Here is a 22785-nt window from a genome sequence, read left to right on the forward strand (position 1 = left end):
GGTTAATTATATGAATGTGCATTTCACCATGATTTTTAAAATACAAAGGAAGAATAGGAAACTATAAACAGTTACAAACCTCTTTACGTGATATAAGTGGGATGTGTAGAAAGATGGCGAATCCTGGAAACCATGGACTCTGGATGAATATTGAGTCATCACAGAGAAGGTGACACTGAAATTGAAACTAGGTTTTGAAAGGTAAAAATTCAGAGATTGCAAGTATAGGACCTGAGAGAGGGGGTTCTTTTTGAAAAGGGAGAAAAAGAGTGAGTGATAGTTTCATGCATAGGGAACAGAATGGGCAGAGTCTTGAAGGCATGAGAAAGCAATTCCAATACAGAAGACGAGGAAAGTCAGAATCACAAGGCACACAGAGGATAAAAACATCAGGAGAGGAAGGCAGGGCCTGATGCTGAGGGATTTGGAAGACCTTATTAATGCCTTTAGTCAAGGACTCAAGCAGGATTTATTTCTAGAAGGAACAACATGAGGATCTTCTTTTTGCCCAAATTAACTCTCTATATCTTGGTAATATTCTCTTGCTCTTGTTTTTTAAATATTCATTGATGTACTGCTTATCATGTGCCTTGCACTGTTTTATGTTTATTATAAAATCACTTACTCTCAATCATGTCTCTCAACTTTGAGGCTCTCTGGGAATTCGGTGGAAGTCTTTTTTTTTTTTTATAAAGAGAGAGAGAGAGAGGATTTTTTAATATTTATTTTTTCAGTTTTTGGCGGACACAACATTTTATTTTATTTTTATGTGGTACTGAGGATCGAACCCAGCGCCCCGCGCATGCCAGGCGAGCGCACTACCGCTTGAGCCACATCCCCAGCCCGTTTGTTTGTTTGTTTGTTTGTTTTTGGTAGTGCTGGGGATTGAAACATGGAAGTCTTAAAACACAGAAATGAGAGTTTCTGATTCAATAAAATATGAGTGAGGCCTGGAATTTACTTTTAATCCCATTCCTAGAGATACTGAGCCTCCTGACACAGGGAACACATTTTGAGAAACACTGCTTTCCATCAACCTTATACAGAAGATGGCATTATCATCACCACCATACCCATTTTAAAGGCATAGGGAAGGGCTGGGGATGTGGCTCAAGTGGTAGCGCGCTCGCCTGGCATGCGTGCGGCCCGGGTTCGATCCTCAGCACCACATACAGACAAAGATGCTGTGTCCGCCAAATACTGAAAAATAAATATTAAGGTTCTCCCTCTTTCTCACTCTCTCTCACTCTTTCTTTAAAAAAAAAAAAAGACATAGGGAAAAACAAATAGAAAATTAAGCAATTTTTGCCCAAGGCTGTATAGCTCTCAGGGGTGAAGCTGGAATTAAATACTGAGTGACACTAGCATATCTCTTAGTTTAGAGGTCGCAAATAAGCAGAATTTATGGCTGACATTTTCAGTCCTTGTTGGCAACCGTTTTGAGTATCTCATGTAACATACACACACACACACACACACACGACCATAACTGATATCTGAGATTAAAAATTCAGATACTAACTGACATTAAGGGGGTGGTAAGGGAGAGTCTTTTTTTTCCCCCTTAGTACTGGGGAATGCAGGGGTGCTCTACCACTGAGCTGTATCCCAGCAATTTTTATTATTTATTTTGAGAGCAGATGTCACTAAGTTGCTGAGGGTCTCACTATACTGCCAAGGCTGGCCTTGAACTTATGATTCTCCTGCCTCATCCTCCCAAATCACTGGGATTATAGGCATGCCGACACTACTCCTGACAGGAAAGTCTATAATACATTCTTTAGGCCCTTTCAATGAAGTTTTATTTTGGTCCTTCTGTGATGATGCCAGATTCTAGAAATAAATAAATATTTACAAACACCTAATAAGCTGTAAAGAAAACTTTAGTAAGAAAAAAAGACAAGACTGAATTATCAATATGTTAATATCTGTTATTTTAAACATTTACCTTTTTACTTTTTTTTAGAGAGAGAGAGAGAGAGAGAGAGAATTTATTTATTTTAGTTCTCGGCGGACACAATATCTTTGTTGGTATGTGGTGCTGAGGATCGAACCCGGGCCGCACGCATGCCAGGCGAGCGTGCTACTGCTTGAGCCACATCCCCAGCCCAACATTTACCTTTTAAAAATAGGCAGCCATCCAAACTTTTTTTGGGGGGGGGGGAGTTATTGCAATCTACTTTTGGCAATAAGGGGAAAGTGACTATTAGAACTCTAATCAGTTTGTATTCAACAAAGCAGTTTTTCATGAATGTTTAAGGTCAATGTATAGTCAGCTCAGATTCCAGTATCAGCTTGAGTACCTCATCATGGATATTTATGGAAGAATGACAATAGTAAGAAATTGCAAGATGCTACATCATTTAAGATTACTTAACTTTTAGGACAGTAAAGTATACTAATGAACTATAGTAAGTAAGTATTTTTTTCAGTCCCAGAGATTGAATCCAGGGGTGCTTAACTACTGAATCACATTCCCAGCCCTTTTTATTTTTTATTTTGAGAAGGGTCTTGCTAAGTTGCTTAGAATCTTGTTAAATTGCTGAGGCTGACTTTGAACTTTCTATTTTCCTGTCTCAGAATCCCAAGTCACTGGGATTACAGGTGTGTGCCACCATGCCCAGCTATAAGTAAGGATTTTCATAATGTGTTTCGTTGCCTCTTTATTGAAAAAATCCAATTATTAACTTGTTCTGTAAGTACCTGGTTTAATAAAGATTTGTTGTACTTCAAGAGCTCTGACTTTTTCAAAGACCAAAAAATTAGTTTTTATTGTTATGATAAAAATTCACCTTAGAAGCACATTCACATTTGTCCTTATTGTAAAAAATTTTATTTTGGTGGGGGGTTTCTAGGGATTGAACCCAGGGGTGCTTAACCACTGAGCCACATCCCCAGCCCTTTTTAATATTTTATTTAGAGAAAGGGCCTCACTGAGTTGCTTAGGGCCTCACTGACTTACTGAAGCTGGCTTTGAATGAATGATCCTCCTGCCTCAGCCTCTTGAGCTGCTGGGATTATAGACATGTGCCATCAGCTAAAAATTTTTATTTTTATAAATTATGAAAGTTAATAATATCTAGAGAAGAAAATCTTGTTACACATGCTATTTTGGAGCTGTCCCAAGATGAAAAACAATTCTTTCATTGAGCTACTTACTTTTCACATCTGAATCTAATTTGTAGTATCTCTCTGGTTTCCTTGCGATAAATAATGTCCTCCTTTACAAAGAGAAAAAGTTGAGGGCTGGGTAATATAACTCAGTTGGTAGAGTGATTGCCTCACATGCACAAGGCTCTGGGTTAAATCCATAAAAGACAGAGAGAGAGAGAGAGAGAGAGAGAGAGAGAGAGAGAGAGAGAAACACAGTTACCATATGACCCAGCAATTCCTTTCCTAAGTCTAAGAGAAATGAAAACATTCATCAGTGCAAAATCTTGTGTACAAAGCTTACACAAGCATTATTCATAATGATCAAAAGATGAAGTCAACCCAAAAGTCCATCAAGTGAAATCCAGTCATTTGTAATAAAGGATTTGCCAGCAATTGTTCTTGGTCCCTAGGAGGTACATTCTTTCCTTCTCGCTTGTCCAGATTTGTAGCTTTTCCTACAATAAAGCTGTAATAGTAAATACAGTACGTTGTTGAGTTTTGAGAGTGGTTCTAGTGAATTGTTGACCTGATGGGATAGTGAGAACTTCCAAATTTCTACTTGCTGGTGAGAAATGTCATCCTGAGAACCCTCAGGTTTGTGACTGAAATTGAAGTAAGACCAGTCTTTTATAGGAGAAGTGGAATTTTCTTGAACAACCTGATTCATTAAAATATAGTAAGTAGTTCTTCCTTATTTTTTTTTTTTTTTGTCCTGTGGATTAAATTCTGGAATGAGCTATATCCCTAGTCCTTTTCATTTTTCATTTTGAGTCAGGGTCTCACTAAGTTGCTGAGACTGACCTAGAATTTATGATCCTCTTACCTCAGCATCCAATGACACTAGGATTACAGTATGTGCCACCATGCACGGTAGTGCTCCATATCTTTGGGACATATGTTCCAAGATCTCCAGTAGATGCCTGAAATGGCAGATAGTACTGAGTCCTATTGATGATACTATTATTTCCTCTACATACCCATGATAAAATCTAATTTATAGGGCTGGGGTTGTGGCTCAGTAGTACAGTGCTTGCCTAGCACGTGTGAGGCACTGGATTTGATTCTCAGCACCACCTAAAAAATAAATAAATAAAATAAAGGTATTGTGTCCATCTGCAACTAAAAATTTTTTTTAAAGAGAGTGAGACAGAGAGAGAGAGAAATTTTTAAATATTTATTTTCTAGTTTTCGGCAGACACAACATCCTTGTTTGTATGTGATGCTGAGGATTGAACCCGGGCCGCACGCATGCCAGGCGAGTGCACTACCGCTTGAGCCACATCCCCATCCCTAAAATTTTTTTAATAAAAATAGAATTATTATAATATGCAGTACTTAAACACAACCACCATGATACCATGACTCTGGATCTGACAACCAAGACAGCCACTAACAGGCAGTAGTACTCACAAGCATGGATATACTGAGCAAAGGAATGATTCACATCATGACTAGGAGGGAATGAGGTGGTACTAGATTTCATCATGCTACCCAGAACAGTGTGCAATTTAAAACTTATGAGTTGCTTATTTCTGGAACTTTCCATTTACTATTTTCCATTCACAGTTGACATTGGGTAACTGAAACCTTGGATAGAAAAACTGTGTATAAAAATCGGGGTGGAGGATTACTCTATGTGGTTTGTGAAGAGAAAGAATGAAAGAGGAGAATGAGGAACTTTGGTTCCTGGGTGGGTTACCACAGGGTTACCAGTCATATAGAACAGCAGCTGTGCTATGAATTGATACTAGAGGTAAAAGTTACTAGTGGAATTTAGAGATGACTAATGTAACTCATGGGGAATTGGGTAACTGGATGCATAAGAAAATGTAAACTAACAAGATAAAAGCTAAATATACAATCCCTTTATTATGGGATATGGTTATTTGTAATAGCTAATATGACAGTAAAAGAGAGACAAGATGATATTTTGACCAGATAGCCTGTATTCTCAGGTTTCTACTAAAGGAATGAGTGGGAAAGACCCTGGACTGCTTAGATCCTGACTGGCCTGGGTACAGCCGCTAGCCCCAGAGGGAAGTCCCCCCACATAGCTGGCAAGTGGATTAGATTTAACCAATGCAGGAATCCCTGAGGAGCTACAAATGGGTCCTGACGGGAATAGTTACTTAGTCTGGCTAGATTTTACTACTCAGTGGTAGATGCAAATGCTCAAAATACTATTAAAGGATTGAAAAAAAAGGTACTGTACCAATTTGGGCCCCCAAGTTAATATCTTCAGACCAAGAATCAAACTTTATAGCCCATAGCATCCAACAGTGGGCAAAGAGATATCAGATCAAATAGACATATCATGTTGCATATTATCCACAGGGAATTAGAACAAATAATTGAAATGTTTTAATAGGGAATTAAAACAAATAATTGAAACATTTGTTGTCTAATATGAAGGGAGGAAAATAAAGTCATGAGGCACTTATTTGAATGAGTTTATAAGAATGTATGCTCACATTCAACATGGCAGGGGTAGGTGGCAAGGGAGAGTCCCCTCTGGACAGATTCTGCCACCCTTCTAGGGGATCTGAGGAAAACAGAGTGAAGGAGGATTCTGGTATGTTGCAAGCCATCTGTGGGCTGCATGTGGGCCGCAGCACATCGAAGCCTATTGAATAGAAGAATCTGGTGTCTGGGACTGACCAGTGGACACATCCTCTGGTTGACTGCCCTGACTCATAGTGAGCCCTATTCAAGCTCTGCCAAAGGTCCCATACAGCACCGAAGATGGGGTGACAGATGGGGTGACCTGCTATGGCCACACAACCCCTCTGAGATGGGTGTGACCTACCAAGATGTCAATCAACCTGCTGACTGCAAGACATCAGGAAGCAAAACTCTGCCCTTGAAACCTTATCCCTGACTTTTATGTATCCCCTTAAATAAACCACTGGAGCCATTTTCTTTTGTCTGGCTCCAGCTCCTGTGTGAACTAAACCTATCAGGGGTTCCGCTTTTGAAAATATCTTTCTGACTCTTGTCTTTTGTTCTTCACTAATTATTGTAGACTTTAATTTCTCAGGTGGCTTACACCCTTCTCAGCAGGAAGAAGAACCCCCCAATGAGACGCTGGCCATCACCCTATACTGGTATGACTATGAGATTGTTATCTATATACCTCAACTTTCTTTTTTTTCCCCACCTGATGCAAAAATCTCAGGACCAGAGATGAATCTGCAGGTGCCAGAAGCAAGGATGATTCCCAAACAAGAAACTGTAACTGTTTCTTTAAATATTTCTATCAGAATTCCTAAGAGCCTAATGGAGCATATTTTGCCTTCAGCCTATCTGTAAAAGATTTGAGTTGACAATAAATGCTGCTGTACTGGCTAGTGGTTAAGACAGCCCACCAGTTTGATATCTATACAACCCTACTCTACATGAATGGGGGAGGACTGAAGGGGAGACACTTGTTGCCAGTGGTGTACGCCAGCACAGTGGTCAGACCTACATATCTTCGAAAGTAGGAAAGTTTGGATATAAATGAAGAGAAGGAAAATAATAGCTGATGGATGGCAAATAAATGAATAAATGAGTTATACAATTAGAGTAATCAAGTATTATACTAACACTTCAAAAGAATTCCAGAGCAAGAGGTGATATTGTCATACCAGCTGTCTGAAAGGGTGAAGGCAAAGGTTGCTGAGATCACTCCTGGTTTTGGAACCTGAAAAGATTGCGTAGAATCATAAAAATCTGAGTGGCCATCTTACTGAAACTGATAGTTGCCTGGTGTTGGAAAATTGGATTTTATTTCCCTACCCTACACTGATACTTCCAAATATTAGGCTTTGCACATTAAGCGTATGCATGTTGGTAGTCTGCTGTATCTGCTATATCAATAATACACCAAATGCAGATTATCAGACAGGTATGACCCTTTTGCTGAAAGACCATGGATTGGACAGTGATATGATAAAGAATATGTCTGATCTTTGTCCCCATTTTATGGCACAGAGTTTCAAAATCCTTTGGAATTCATGAGTAAAAGGAGTCTCTCTGTTAGACTAATGAAGTGTGCAAAGCAAGTTCACTGTGTACTAGTTACCCACTTGTCTGACTTTGGTGAATACCTGCACACAACTTACTTAGAGATAAGCATCGAGTGACAACAGAAAAAAAAATTGTCAAGGGACAATAGGAAAAGCTAAGAATTCATTGTGAGCCAGTCCCCTAAGGCTCTGGAAAACTCCCTGGGTGGATGGAATCTTTTCTGTGCATACCCCACTGGCACCACAACTGCGGAACCCTGTATAGCAATGCTTTGGGTTTCATACCCCAGGGAAAATCAGACTTACTGGGATAAAGCATTGAAAGATATCCTATTTTAGGAGGGACCAGAACAGAGCCTATGTTGCTCCAGCCAGTCCCTCCTGTCACAGGATGCTGCATTCCCATCACATTTTGCAGTTATTTTTTAAAACTACAAGCAAGGAAGAGGGGAGAACTGAGTCAGTCCAAGACCACTTTGCTGTGGACCTCTGTATAGCCATAGCATAGAAAAGGTAGAATACCAGAAGTCCAATCATGTCACTAGAAGGCTAGAATTGTTAGCTCCCCACTCTCACCAACCTTCTGGGGAGAAGAGGGCATCTGGAGTCAAGTTCAGTCATATGGACAATGATCAATCATGCTTGCATAATAAAACCTAAAAAAAAAATCAACAACTCCAGACAGTGAGCCTAGGGAGCTTCCTGGCAGTAAGCACATTGATGAACCTGGAAGATGGCAGTATAGGGATAGATGCTCCTGTACCCTGGATCTTGCCCTATGTACCTCTTCATCTGACTATCCATTTATATCCTTTATAATAAAAAGGCAATAGTAAGAGGCTGAGGTTGTGGCTCAGTGGTAGAATGCTTGCCTCCCATGTGTGAAGCACTAGGTTCCATCGTCAGCACCACAGAAAATAAATAAATAAATAAACAAAAAAGTTTTAAAAATAGTTGGGACATACTTATAATAAATATTTTTTTAAATAAGGCAATAGTAAGTAGAGCAGTTTTCTGAGTTCTGTGAGTCATTCTAGTGAATTATTAATATTATCAGTGTTCAGAACTGAACCCAGGACCTTGCACATGCTTTAGCAGGCTCTACCATTGAGCTATACACTACAGTCCCTTTAGTGAATTATTAAACCTGACATGGAGTGTTTGGAACTGCTAAACTTTTAGCCAACTCAGACAGAAATATGGATAGCCAAGTAACCTTAAAGTGTCTGTCATCTAAATTAAGGACAGCTTTGTTGAGAAATTTACATTTTAATTTGTGGGATCTGTAATCAACTCCAGGCAGTTCATGTCAGAAATGAATTGAATTGAACATCAGTTGATGTCAGAAAATTGGTGTTATAAAATAAACATAGTGTGTTCCTGAGTTCTGTGAGTTGTTTTTGTGAATCAAACCTGAGGGAGTAATGGAAACACCCAGAATCATAGAAATACCCAGGTGGTTGGAGTGCAAAGGCTTAGGGAAACCTGAGCTTGAGAGTGGTGTCTGTAGTGAGCAGAATGCTACAGAAAATCACTCCCTTTACTGTGAAATTTAGCCCGATCCTGGGTAATTTGTGACAGAAGCCTATATAGAACATTATTCAGCTGTAGGAAAAGAAATATTTATTCATGCTACAACATAGATGAACACTGAAAACATTATGCTAAGTGAAAGAAACCAGATGTAAAAATTACAGTGTGTAATTCTAATTATATGAAATGTCTAACAGACAAATCTGTAGACAGAAAGTAGATAAATAAATAGTTGCTCAGGGTTGCAGCTTGAGATGGGTAGTTTGAGGTTAGGGAGCTGATAACTAAAGGAAATCAAAAATTTTTTAATGACATGATGGAAATATTCTAAAATTAACTGTTATAGTGGTTGCAACCAATACATATATCTATGTATTGGTTGCATATATCTATGAATATACATAGATATAGATATATATATATATATCTATGTATATACACTGACATACTTTAAATGGGTACATTGTGTGGCATATTAATTATATCTCAAAAACTGTTATTAAAAATGTCTACCTTTTAGAAATAGATGCAGAAATAATTGATGAAATAATGAGATGTCTGGAAACAACTTCAAAATAATCCATTGGGGATGGGGAGGGGAATTGAAGAAATAAGACTGACTGGAAATTTATAATTGCTGAAGCTGAACCTAGAAGTTTATTATACTCTTCTCTTCACTGTTATATATGTTTGAAAGTTTTCATTAAAAAAAAAGAAATTCAGGAAATGTTTTCTCAGAAGAGAGTGTCACTTCTCTTGGTAGTTTAATTATCTAGAGCCACCTGACACCTACTCCCAGGCCCTCTCATGAAGGACATGAATTATTAACGGCAACCTGAGAGGCCTGGAGTCTTGGAGTCTGCAGAAGTGGTGAGAACAGGGGCTGTGTGGACCAGGAAGGTCTGCCTTCTCCAGGGACCCACACTGTGTCTCTCAATCTACTTGCCATGTTGACTGTGGTGGTACAAGTGGAGCTGGAGAGGGGATCAGGTAAGAAGCCCCCCAAGTTTGTATTCAGGAGTATAGCCTAGGGAGCTTCTTGGGAGAGGCAGGGCCAGGACAGCTTAGGTTGAGAAACTGAGGCCTGAGTTGAAGGCAGGACTTGGGGAATCCTGGAGCTCAGTTTTCCTCATGAGAATTCATGTGAAATTTGCCTTTCTCAGGCCCCAAGGAGACCCATAGCCCTACAATCCTTCTGGAGGGGCCCAAGAGCCTTCGACTTCTTCAGCTGGGGCACTTGGAGACTCAGGTAAACAGGTGGAGTTGGTGGGTATAGGGGAAGATGGGAATGACACTACTGACCCCAGTCCTGCCCGTAGGAACAATGCTTCACCTTTGACAGAGTCCTGGGTCCTGATGCTGCTCAGGTAGGGAAACTGAGCGGGCGATGGCAGGATGATGGGAGGTTTCAGGGCCCTGGATCTGAGAGTGCTGTCTGCTCCCCACCCCTTTGCTCAGGAAAGGTTGGGAAATGGCACCTGAGACAGTGGGAATTAGCCTGTGTCTTCCCGCAGGAAGCAGAGCAGGAGCTACTGGCACGAGTCCAAACAACACTGGCCTCTGTGGGCCAAGGGTACAGTGTATCTCTACTGCTCCGAGGCAGGGAGACAGAGGCCCCCCGATTTGTGCCCCAGGTAAGGAACCACCAGGGCACAGACCTCATGAGGTTCAGGAGTCACCTTCTCCAGGACTTTAGAGGTTCTTTGTCTGTCCATCCCAGCTGGACTAGGTAACACGCCTTGGAGGACTGTGATCCATGTAGTACATTTTGACCCTGGCAGGTTTGAAAGGCAGGACGCTCATGAGGATGGGATGGGAGTCAGAGGGGCGGTGTGTGAAGATAAAATATTCAGGAGGTCTGCTTTTCATAGCTCTTGGTTACACTAATGATACTAAACTTGAAAACTTTGTTGTGGGGGGGCTTCATTAAAATTTCCCCAAATCAAAACAGCTGCCTCAGAACCTTGTCATGGGACCCTGTGCCAGGTCCCACTGAAAATGTCTACTCATGTCTATTCATTCTGGCTCACTGTGAACATGAGGGTTAGTGCTATTTCTATTCTGGACACCATGTCCCCAGTACCCAGACAGGGCGTGGCATAGATCTCACCCTCAGGAAGTGTTGAGGACTGAGTCATTTCTTTCTCAGTCCTCACTGGATCCCTTTCTCCCTTTAGTTGCTGCAGATGCTGTTTGAGGAAGCTCTGTCCCTCCACTGCTCTGATCATGTGCTTAGCACTCTTAGCCTGGTGCAGGTGAAACTCTTGGGGGTTGAGGAGAAGGGATTGGGACCTGGGAGCCAGGGCCATGTGACACTGAAGAAAGGACCTGCAGCTTGTGGGGAGCCAGAAGAACTTGGGTCTAGCCCCACTCTGAGGCTCACCAGAGTAGGATTGTCTCTGTGGGGTCAACTTTATCCTGACAATGGAATGGCTCAGTCATGCACACTGCTGAGCTCACAGGGACCCACAAAAGGAAAGGTTCAGTTTGTAACAAGTGTGCTTATGTGACCTCAGATCAGCCCCAGCGGGAAGACGTGGGACCTGCTCTCCCCAGGGGTGGAGGACCTGTCGGTGCTGGATGTGGCTCCTCTAGGCTTGTGAGTGTTCAGGGCCCAATGGGGTCTGAGTGTGCTTGTCTTAAGGCAGGGCTAATAGCCCCAGGTCAAGTCTTTAGAGGTTTCTACCCACTGCCACCTCAGAAGAGGAAAGCTCTGAGCTTAGAGTCCTGTTTACAGGCCTTGGGTCTGCTCCCAGGACCCCCTTGCACCCTCGCACCCTCACACTCTCGCACCCTCATCCCATATGGTCATATCTCTTACTACTCCCACCCCAATTGTACACTTCAACTCATACCATTTCAACTCTATTCTCCATCCTCACATCTCAACTCAGTCCGCTGTCATAGTAGGTAATTTTGAGCACTTTACTGAACAAGACTTTAATTTCTTCATCTGTAAAATGGGGGGAATCCCAATTATCCTGTTTCCCTTGATGGGCAAACCAGAGGAGGAAAAATAAGTTGCTGAGGCTAGCCTCAAACTTGTGACTTTCCTGCCTCAGCCTCCTGCATCTCTGGGATTATAGGTATGCACCACCCTGCCCAGCTCACAGGAGAAAATTAAAATCATTTTAGGAGGTGACTCAATTTCCCCTTCCTGCAGGGTGGTGGAACATGCCAGTGAAGTGGAAGTGTCTGACGCAAGAGCTGCCTCAGAGCTATACTTACAGGCTGCAGGGGGTGAAGGCAGGTGAGGACCTGAAGGCACCAGTCATCCCTCATCCCCTGGGCCTTTGCCTTGAGCCTACCCTTTCCCCCACAGGACCTGCTTTTTGCTCACTGTCACCATGTTCTGCCCTGGGCCTAAACCTCCTGAGGGGCCTGGGACCCAGGGTGTGTGGCGAGGTGCTTTGAGGATCTTGCAGCTCCCAGGGACCCCGTAAGTATGAGAGGGCCTCTGGCTGCACTGGGAGGTGAGGTGCAATGCTGGAATATGGATGTGAATGCCCAGGGCAGCATCAAAGTTTCTCCTTTTTTCCTGAGCTCTCACAGTAAGGTTCCCCCAGACTCCAGACTAAGACCCTCTGTTGGCAAATGACGTGGTCAAAAGCAACTGGGTAGGTAGAGAATTTGTAGAATCTTTAAATATTAGATCTTTCCAGTCACTGTTTTTTCATATATTGATAAGTGCCCCATTTTTTTTTAATGTTAAAACAGGGTGTTAGGGCTGGGGATAGAGTTCAGTTGGTAGAGTGCTTGCCTTGCATGCATAAAGCCCTGGGTTTAATCCCGAGGGAAAAAAAAAAAAAAAAAAGACAAATTCTTGCTAAATTGCCAAGGTTGGCTCCTGTCTCTGCCTCCCAAGTTTCTGGGATTATATGCATGTGCCATTATGCCCAGCCTTCTATTTCTTTTTAATTTTTACAATTTGAATTAATTTTCTTCTGATCTATCAGACTGCAAACTTGGGAAGAACCAAATATCCAAAACAAAGATTGGAAAATTCCCAAGTAACCATATCTTCATGCTGCACTTTGTACCTTTTTCTCAGTGTCCAAAAATATGAAAGCATTGAGTGGCAATAGAAAATAAACATTTCAAGCCAATTTGCAAAATTTGTATTATCATGGAAACACGGCCAAATTCAGAAGTGCCTAAAAACAAAATGGAGAAATAAAGTACCCTAAACTCCAGAGTATTCCAAAGTCTTTTCTTTCTTTCATTCTTTCATGTAGGATAACATTTTCAAGGTTCAAACTTCAGTTTTTATTGAAATAGTATTCAATTGTATGAATATCCCATCTTTTGTTCATTCATTTATTCCTAGATGGACATTTGAGCTGTTTCCACCTTTGACTATTACAATACTACTTCCTATGAACATTCACATAAAAGGTTTTCTTTTTACATATTTTCAATTCTCCTGGATATATAGCAAGAAGTGATATTGTGTGTGGGGGGGTAATCTGGTAACTCAATTATTTTAAACATTTTTTTAATTGTAGATGAACACAATGCTTTTACTTAATTAATTAATTTATTTTTATGTGGTGCTGAGGATCAAATCCAGTACCTCACACATGCTAGGCAAGCACTCTAACTGAATTTTAATCTTTGTCTATAGTTATTGAGGTAAAATTCATACAACATAAATTTAACTATAACCATGATATAATGTACAATTTGGTGACATTTAGAACATTCATAAGGTTGTGAAACTCTTTAGTTCCAACACATTTTCATCATCCTGAAAGAAAACCCTGTACCCATTAAGCAGTCACTCTCCAATTTCCCTTTCTCCCAGCCCCTACTGAACATGATTTCATTTCCCAATGGATTTACCTAATATGAATGTTTTCATATAAACAGAATCATGCAATATGTGACTTTTATACCTGGCTTCCTTCACTTAGAATAATGTTTTCAAGGTTCATCATGCTGTAGTATATATCAGCACATCTTTCCATTTATTTATTTATTTACTTATTGGTATCAGGAATTGAACTCTGGGGCACTCAACCACTGAGCCACATCCCCCACCCTATTTTGTATTTTATTTAGAGACAGAGTCTCACTGAGTTGCTTAGTGCCTCACTAAGTTGCAGAGTTGGGCTTTGAACTTGCGATCCTCCTTCCTCAGCTTTCCGAGCTACACAACCCCAATCCTTGCACATATACTTTTTATAATGTTGTAGAATTTCCCTTTTATTCCTATTTAGTTGATTTTTTTGGTTTTTGTTTTTGCTTTTGTTGTTTTGCTTGTAGTACTGGGGATTGAACCCAGGGGTGCTTTAACACTGAGCTGAATTCTTAGCCCTTTTTATTTTAATTTGAGACAGGGTTTCCCTAAGTTGCCCAGACTGGCCTTGAACTTGTGATTCTCCTTCTCAGCCTCCTAAGTAGTTGGTATTATTTTGTTGAATATTTGTATCACGATAGGGTTTTAGATACTGCAAAAAAATTAAAAAAAAAACTTTTTTTAGTTGTAGATGGACACAATACCTTTATTTTGTTTATTTATTTTTATGTGGTGCTGAAGGTCCAGCCCAGGCCCTCACACACACTAGGTGAGTGCTCTCGCACTATACAATGAACCCACTGTGCTGAAGCACCACATATAAATAAATAAAATAATAAAAAAAGAAGTCACATTACTTTTTAAAAAACCTCTATCAGGAAGAACTTGACACAGGCAATGCTGTTTTTGAAACATATACTCCATCTTAGAACAAGAGTCACCTCACAGTCACTCTGACTCAGCTGTCATCATGGAAAGAAACCCCAAACAATATTCCATGCACTCCAGTTTTATTGGGGATCCCAGGGAAGTTTCCAAAGAGTCCCGCCCAGGTCTACTTCTTAACTTTTGACTGACAGCAAGATGACATCAGGCTTTCAAGCCTTACTGCCAGGACAACTCTATGTCACCTTGGCCCATGCTGAGCAGTTCTTATTAGATTCTAAATCATTTTTACAGGTTTTATGGTTAGGAGGAACTACCCTTATCTTCCAAGATCTAGTCTGTGAAAGGGGACACAAAAAGTCTCTCCTTTCAAAGTAACTTGGGTTGTTCTTATCAACATTGTTTCCTGCCTGAGTTTCCTTGAAGATAACAGGTAATTTGCTGAGGACTGTGACACATCCTGACTACTAAAGCCAGGTACAAGACATTGCTTTTTGACAAAGAAAGCATGTGGGAGTCAGCACAGTGGTGGTGGTGCTGGGTATTGAACCTAGGTCCTTGTACATATAGGAGGCAAGCACTCTACCAACTGAGCTATATCCCCAGACCTCAGTTTTTAATCTTACTGAAGATTAACAACACACAATAAGTTAGCTTCTTTCTTGCTTTTTTTTTTTTTTTTAAAGAGTTTTGGCCTTTTGATGGTTGGATCATAATGTCTTGGTGGGGATCACCTTGAGTTTATGCTATTTAGAGTTCATTAGCTTCTTGCATATGTAGATTCATGGTTTCATAAACTTGAAAGATTTTTTTCACTTTAGAAAGAAAAGAGGTTATTTTGGTTCATGTTTTTGGGGGAAGGAGAGTTCAGGAGCATGATATCTGCATCTGTGGGGCTTCTGGTGAGGTCCTCATACTACTCAACTCATGGTAGAGAAGTGAAAGGGGAAGCAAACACATGCAAAAGGAGTACATGTGCAAAAGACAGCATATTTGGAAGGTTTTTTCCTTCCACATTTTTTATTGGTGCATTATAATTGTATATTTGGGGGATTTTTGACCATTATTTCTTCAAATATTTTTTTTTCTGTTCTTTTGTCTCTTTTCCCTCTGGTATTTGCATTATCCAGACTCCCACAAGTCTCTTAAGCTCTCTACTCATTTTCCTTCATCTTTTTCTTAATTCTCCTTAGACAGGATTATTTGACCTATCAAGTTCACTGAGATTATTTCTTGCACTTACCCAAATCTACTCTTGTATCCCTATAAGTGAATTTAACATTTCAGTTATTGTACTTTTCAGAATTTCTAGTTGGTTCTTCTTTATAATTTCTACCTCTCTATTGATATTCTCTATTCATTAAAACATCACATCTTGATTTCCTTTAGTTTTCTGAGAGAGTTGACTTAAAGTATTTGTCTAGATATTTCAGTGTTCAACATCTGTGCATCCTCAGGGACAGTGTCTGTTAATTTCTTTTTTCTTTTGAACCATACTTGCTTGTTCCTTTGTACATGTCTTAATTTTTGCTAGAAGTTGTCCATTTTTAATATTTTTTGTAAAAAAAAAACTGTATTTGTCATATTGATCTTTTGTTCATTGTTCTTTGTTTATTTAGTTTAATGCTCTGACATTTAGGATGTTATGTGGTAACTCAGGAAATCAAATTCTCCCTACTGTCCAGGATCTATTATTGTTGCTTGTTATGGGCTGTGGTTTATAACAATGTTTGTGTAATCATTTTTCTTTTCTTTTTTTTAAATTTATTTTTTAAAAAAATATTTATTTTTTAGTTATAGGTAGACACAATATCTTCATTTTATTTTTATGTGGTGCTGAGGATGGAACCCAGTGCCTGAAGTAGATAGGCCAGCACTCTACTTCTGAGCCCCAGCCCCAGCCCTAATTTAATTTTTTTAATATTCATTTCTTAGTAGTAGTGGAACACAATTCCTTTATTTTATTTATCTATTTTAATGTGGGGCTGAGGGTTGAACCCAGCGCCTTGCATGTGCTAGGCAAGTGCTCTATCACTGAGCCACAACCCCAGCCCTGCTTAGTCATTTTTCCAAACAATTTTTGAAGATAGTATTCTTTGTGGCCACTGAAGTCTTCATTCTGTTATCTCATTAGTTAGCCAGTGACCTGACATAGAATTAAATCCCTAGGGACAATTAAAGAAAAATAAAAACATTAAAGAAAAATAAAAAATAAATTGAGCATGGTGGTACAGGCTTGTGTGGGGATGTGGCTCAAGTGGTAGCGCGCTCGCCTGGCATGCGTGGGGCCCGGGTTCGATCCTCAGCACCACATACAAACAAAGATGTTGTGTCCGCCGAAAACTAAAAAATAAATATTAAAATATTCTCTCTCTCTCTTTTTTAAAAAAAATATAGTTAAAAAAAAAGGCCAAGGCAAAAAGGTCACAAGTTCAAGGCCTCGGGTAACGTATGGAGACCCTGTCCCAAAATAAAAATTGAAAAGTTGCTAAACACATTGATTACTTTTTAGATTGTAGGATAGAAATCAAAGTAGAACACATCAGATAGGGCCTCTTTTTCATATCCCATCTTTCATATATATATATAATTTCTCCCAAAAGTCAGAGAAAGAGCTCTCCCTGAGTTTGTTGTAAAAATTTCTCTATTTTCAGTTGCCACTGCTTTAAGTGCTCATTTCATGAATTTCACGTGAGTTGGACAGTGGTTAAGATTGGCAGGTGGTTCACTAGACACATTTCTGTTTTGCAGACATTACATCCATTTCAGTTCCAGGTTGTGAACCTGTCTGGTTATGGGCAAAAGTTGATGGAAATAGTCAATCTTTTTATCAGCGTGTGATGCGTTCATTTTCTTTCTCAATCACAAGTGGACAACTATTATCTTCTTTTTCTCTGGCAGGGATTGCCCCTTGCTGCGGGTGTTGGCGGGTGAGGCTGTTGGTGAGAAGGTGGAGGGCTCTCTGCCCTGGATTGTCTCATGGCTTCTGGAAGGAAACAACTACAGTGGACTCCTTATTCACCTGGACCCCCAAGATGGATGGGGCAAGGGTGTGGGGTTTTTTGGAAACTCTGAAATCTGGCATTAGGCCTGCCTCATCCTATCAGCCAACTAACCCTTGCCCAGAGAGCAAACTTTATCCTCTGGGATTTAGGAAGGTGCCATTGTGGCTAGGGTGCCAAAATTTAGAGGGGCAAGGGCAAAGACAATATTAAAAGCAAACCCCTCCCTTTAGGGGGCTTCAACAGCTTACAAAGCATTTTAATACCTTCAATTCTTACCATAACCTCCTCAGGAGAATGTAATTTACAAATGAGTAAATAGAGGCAGGTATATTTTATAGAAGAGGAAATAGAGGACCAGAAAGAGAAAAGAACTTACCTATTTTCACATACCCATCAACAATATGGCCTTTGCTGGGCACATTGGTGCATGCCTGTAATCCAGGACACTCAGGAGGCTGAGGCAAGAGGATGGCAAGTTGGAGGTCAGCCTGAGCAACCTAGCAATATCCTGTCTCAAAATTAAAAAAAAATTAATAAAAAGGCTTGGAATATAGCTCAGTGGTAGAGTACCTCTGGGCTTAATCTTCCCTCTATCACATCAAAAAAAAAAAAAAAGAGCCATGAGCTGATAATAGTTCAAGATGGGTGATAGATGGATTTCTTACACTGTGTATATGTTTGAAATTTTCCATAAGAGTTAAAAAAAAAAACATGTCTGGCACTCTGTCTCCAAAATCAACAAACACACTTTTGGCCAGCAGATTCCCAGTCCTCCTATGCCAGGTCCTATGGAATGAGGAAGATAAGTTGTGGCAGTTGACACCATCAAAGATAAAGCAGTGAGGGTCAGACATGTGTTTATCTATAGGCCAGTGTGATGTCATGACTAAGAGCACAGGCTTTAGTGTCAGACAAAACTGGGCTTGATTTTCTGCTCTGACACCAAAAAGTTGTTAGACCTCTCTGAGTTTCAATTGCCTCATCTGGAGAACATGGGTGGGGTGGGGTGGGGGCTAGGTCGATTACAGTTGTGGGGGATAAAAAGAGGTAAGCTATGAACAGCCTTAGGACACTCTGTCCTAAGCACATGTGAAAGTCTAATAGGGGTTAGATATTTTGAAGCATAGTACTATTTTTAAAAATATTTTTTTAGTTGTAGATGGACACAATACTTTTATTTATTTTTATGTGGTGCTGAGGATCGAACCCAGTGCCCTCCACATGTGAGGCGAGTGCTCTACCACTGAGCCACAACACCAGCTCCAGAATAGTACTATTAATGGAAATCTGAACTATTACAAACAGTGTGCTCTGGAGTCTACAGCAAGGAGTAATCTACTCCAAGTTTTCCTTTACTAGGCAGCTCCCTGCGTTTGCTCCAGGCTGCTCTCTTGGGGGCATCAGGAAGGAGGATGCAGATGAAAGAGGTGAAGCCCACTTGGTGGGATGCGGTAGAAGAGGCCTGGGCCCGCCGGGCTAGCCTGAAGACCCTGCGTTTGAGCCTCTTTGGGGACACCTTGACAGACAGTGGGCTTAGCCAGCTGGGAAGGGCACTGCGGGAGCTACAGGTGAGCAAAGTGAAGCCTAGGGGCACCTGAGCCAGCAATGGCCAGTGCCCACTCTGAACCTCTTCTCCATAGGTGATAAAAGCCTGGAGCCAGTGCCCAAGAAGAGGGACACCCAAAGGGACTACAGCTGAGGCCATGGGGTTCCCAGAACCGCAGGTACATCTTTTCCTCCAACCTTTTGGGAGCCCCATTTATGTCTTTCTTTGCTGTCTCCACAGAGCATTCCATTTATCCATTGATTTATCGATTTCCAAACATTCATTGACAATTTACCATGTGCAGGGTACAGGGCTATGTCCGCCCTGGGAATTCCCTGATCTTGTGGAGTTTACAATCTGTTGGGAAGAAACAATTACACCATGATCAGTTCTCGGAAAGGCTTATAAACACAAGGTTCTGTGGCACATCTGGGTTAGCCTGAGCAAGAAAGGGAAGGAAGGCTTCATGGAGAAAGTGATTCCTGAGGTTAGCAAAGATGAGGGACGAACAACCTAGACAGAATGAGAGGCAGAGATTGAGAGGTAAGCAAATGCTTGATGTCTCTGGAGAACTGCAAGCAGCTCAGTTCTCTGGAGAATAGAGTTTAAGTTAGAGTCAGGCGAGAAGGAATAGTGAGATAAGTAGGGCCAGGTTACACAGGGCTTTGGTAAACTACTGAGATGTTTGGACTCTGTCTTGAAGGTCAAGCCTGAGCCACCGAAGTATCCTAAGCAAGGAAGACAACATTATTCCCATTTGTCAGGTGAGAAAACTGAGATAAGAGAAGAGATGTGAGTAGCCCAGGGTCATTTTCTTAATTAGAGGCAGCCTAGGAGCAACACTAAAATCCTCAGATTTCTAAACTGGAACAACCCAGATGGCATGACCTCTCTTGTACAAAAGGGGGCGCTGTCTTCCATGATTTGCTGCAGGGTAGTTCAAACCCTGCGTATTCAGGTCCTTCTCTTCCCTTTTCATAATTACATCCTTACAATTTGTTTCTATAACACTGGGCCTGGGGAGTTAAGCACATTAGTTTCCAATTATTGATCACATGCCTGACTGCTCAGTGCTTTGTTGTTACCTTATTTCATGCTCTTAACAACTTTTATTTGTTACCTTATTTCATGATCTTAACAACTTTTATCCATTCTATTTTATGAAAAAGAGCATGGAGACTCAAAAGACTAGTCGCCTGCCTGACATCATAGAGCTAAGAAAAGGCAGGGCTGGGTCTCTGATCTGTTTGATTTCAAAGCCCCAAGCTTAAACTACGTTGTCCTTGGGGGAGGGATGAGAAATTGTCACTCTAGATTACTTCTCTGCAGGTGATGATTCAGTAGTAAACCATAGTCCAGGCCTCAGCAGGAAGTCCTTGGTAGATCTGGTACTTGAGGGGTAGTTGGGAAAGGGTCTTCACCTTTGGTGTGACTAATTATATTTTCCTGTAATGGCAGAAAGAACATCATCTCTAGGGCCTGGTCTCCACCAAAAGCATCCTCTCAGGAACTCTGAGGAACAGGTAATATCTCATATATTTTGGGAACAACTGGAAACTGTTGGGAGTGTGAGGGGGTACCAGAGCCCAGCTAATCTGCCTCCTGCTACTGCCTGACAACAGGAAGAAATAAGGAGCTTCTGGAAAATAAAGGACCTGAAGGGCTACTGGATCCCTAAAGGATGAGCATAGAGAGGAGCTTTTTTCTTGGTTGGATTATGAGTATGAGATTATTAGGGCCTTTATGGTGACTATTGGCAGAGCCAGTACCTCCTCTACCCCTGGCCTCTTGAGTCTCTTCCCAGGTTACAGATTCCTCTGGGCCAGTTAGGTCCTGGCTTCTGGGTAAGCCTAGACTGATACCATCTAGTTCCAGCAGGCCCCAGATGTGGCTCTGCAGTTGCTCATGGCTCAAGTTCGGAGGCAGAGATTGAGAGAGCAGCACCAAATTTGGATCCAAGAGGAGATAAAGCATTTGGAACAGGAAGAGGTGGTACATGAACAGGTCAAAGGCCTGGTGGCTGAAGAGGAGGTGAGGAGGGCTGAGTAGGGGTCTTGAGATTCCTTACAATTAGGCTAGTCATTGTACTAGAAGCTAGTCCTTCATCAGTCACAACTGACTGGTCCATACCCTCTTAGTCTTGTGGGGGATAGAGGAGGCAATTCTCAGTGCTGCATGCTGTAATAGGGGAGTTAGGATGAAAATAAAAAGGTACACTTCACCCAGGCTGGAGTGAATCAGAGGAGATGGCATCTAAGGTGAGACTTAGAGGACAAACAGAAATCACTAAGGGAATTCACTAGACTCAGTTCCACAAAGGCAGATAGTGCTCATCACAGAGGTACTCAGTAAACATAACTTGTTTGAACAAATTAAGAATCAAAGCTTTTTTTTTTTTATGTGATGGGGATAATTTCTCAGAGAGGAAAAACTGTATAAGCAATGGGCTAGCATAAAGCAATGGCAAAATGGGCTCTGAGAACCACAAGTCTGGCACCCAGCAAGTGTGGAGTTAAGAGGCAAAGCTAATGAGATGGTATACCACATCTCTGAGTCTGGATTTCACTCCAAGGAACTGTTGAAAGGTATATGTCATCTCAGCTCTGTCTCTCATTAGCCATGGGAATTTGGGTAAGTTAGGACAACTACCCCTTAAAGTTGTTACTGGACAAAATGAGATAATGCACATGGAGGGTTTGGCACAGAGTCCAGCAATAGGTGGTGCTCAACAAAGGGTATGAATTATCTCTGAAGACCTGTGAGAAGAGGCCGAGATGGCACCGGGAGCTGAAAGTACTGAGACTTCAGGTGGAGGCCCTGCAGGCAGAGCGGGACATCGCAGAGGAAGACTTGGCATTCTTCTATGATCTGCATGTGCAGGCCACCAGAGCACAGACAAGCCACATATTACAGGTCAGTGGAGACAGACAATAGGCCTTGAGCCTGCTGGTAGCAAGGCTGGCTGGCTGACAGGCGTCTCTGAATCTGGCCACAGGTATTTCGAGCCTGGCAGAGGCTGCAGGAAGAGCAGGCCATGACTACAGAGCATCGTCACCGCAGCCTACTGGCTTGTGTCCTGCAAGACACCATTGACCTGGCCTCGAGGAACCAGGAGCTCCAAGCCCAGAACCAGCAGCTTCAGCAGGGTACAATGAAGGGAGGGGCAGTCAGATTGGATCTCTGCCTTAGGGTGAAACCTGATGATTAGGAACTCTTCAGTGGTGTTAGAATTGGATGCAGTGGCACATATATCTGTAATCCCAGCAACTGGGGAGGTTGAAACGGGAGGATCACAAATTTGAGCTAGCCTCAGTAACACTATTGGCAAGGCCCTCAGCAACTTAAACCCTATCTCAAAATAAAAAATAAAAGGTTAAATCCCTAGTGCCAAAAATAGTAACAACAAAACCCACATTATTTGCATTAATTAAAAAAAAAAAGACCAATAGAGCAAGGGGATCAGAGGGAGAGGGAAAGGGAAGGTACTGAGGAATGAGGGTGAACAAATTATGGTATATGCATGTATGAATATGGCATAACAAAGTCCATTAATAAATAATTATAATGCACTAATAAAAACATAAAACATTAGTGGTCTTAAGTTTTCCAGCCTAGTTTAGTTTGTCCTGCTGGGCTCAGTACCTTCTGTTTCCAAGACTCTCCAAAATTCTCCAGGGCCCAGGTTTTGTGCTTAAGGGAAATTTCAAAGTCTGTGACAGAGAATATCTCAGATCCACAGCAACAGCTTGGAGAAAACCACTTGTCCTCTTAGTCCAGAAGTTACTCCAGAATTAAGATACTCTGGAGACCAAGGGACAATTATGTTTGAGGGGAACTGTGCAGCATAGAAAACACAAG

General features: G+C 41.3%; 1 protein-coding gene across 1 annotated transcript; it reads left to right on the forward strand.

Moving 5' to 3' along the window:
* The first annotated feature begins 9594 nt into the window (after positions 1 to 9594).
* On the forward strand, positions 9595 to 22656 carry LOC308655097 (uncharacterized protein). The gene is made up of 15 exons (XM_081304902.1): positions 9595 to 9683; positions 9857 to 9942; positions 10013 to 10060; positions 10208 to 10327; positions 10871 to 10948; positions 11210 to 11292; positions 11857 to 11943; positions 17278 to 17457; positions 18745 to 18949; positions 19022 to 19300; positions 19631 to 19691; positions 20386 to 20450; positions 20797 to 20958; positions 21682 to 21840; positions 21923 to 22656. Exons 1-15 carry the CDS (start codon positions 9641 to 9643, stop codon positions 22133 to 22135), a joined length of 1869 nt encoding a protein of 622 aa, XP_081161028.1. The 5' UTR covers positions 9595 to 9640; the 3' UTR covers positions 22136 to 22656.
* Positions 22657 to 22785: the final 129 nt, after the last annotated feature.

The sequence above is a fragment of the Spermophilus citellus genome (genome assembly GCF_964194105.1).
Source record: "Spermophilus citellus genome assembly, chromosome: 1".
Lineage (NCBI taxonomy): Eukaryota > Metazoa > Chordata > Mammalia > Rodentia > Sciuridae > Spermophilus > Spermophilus citellus.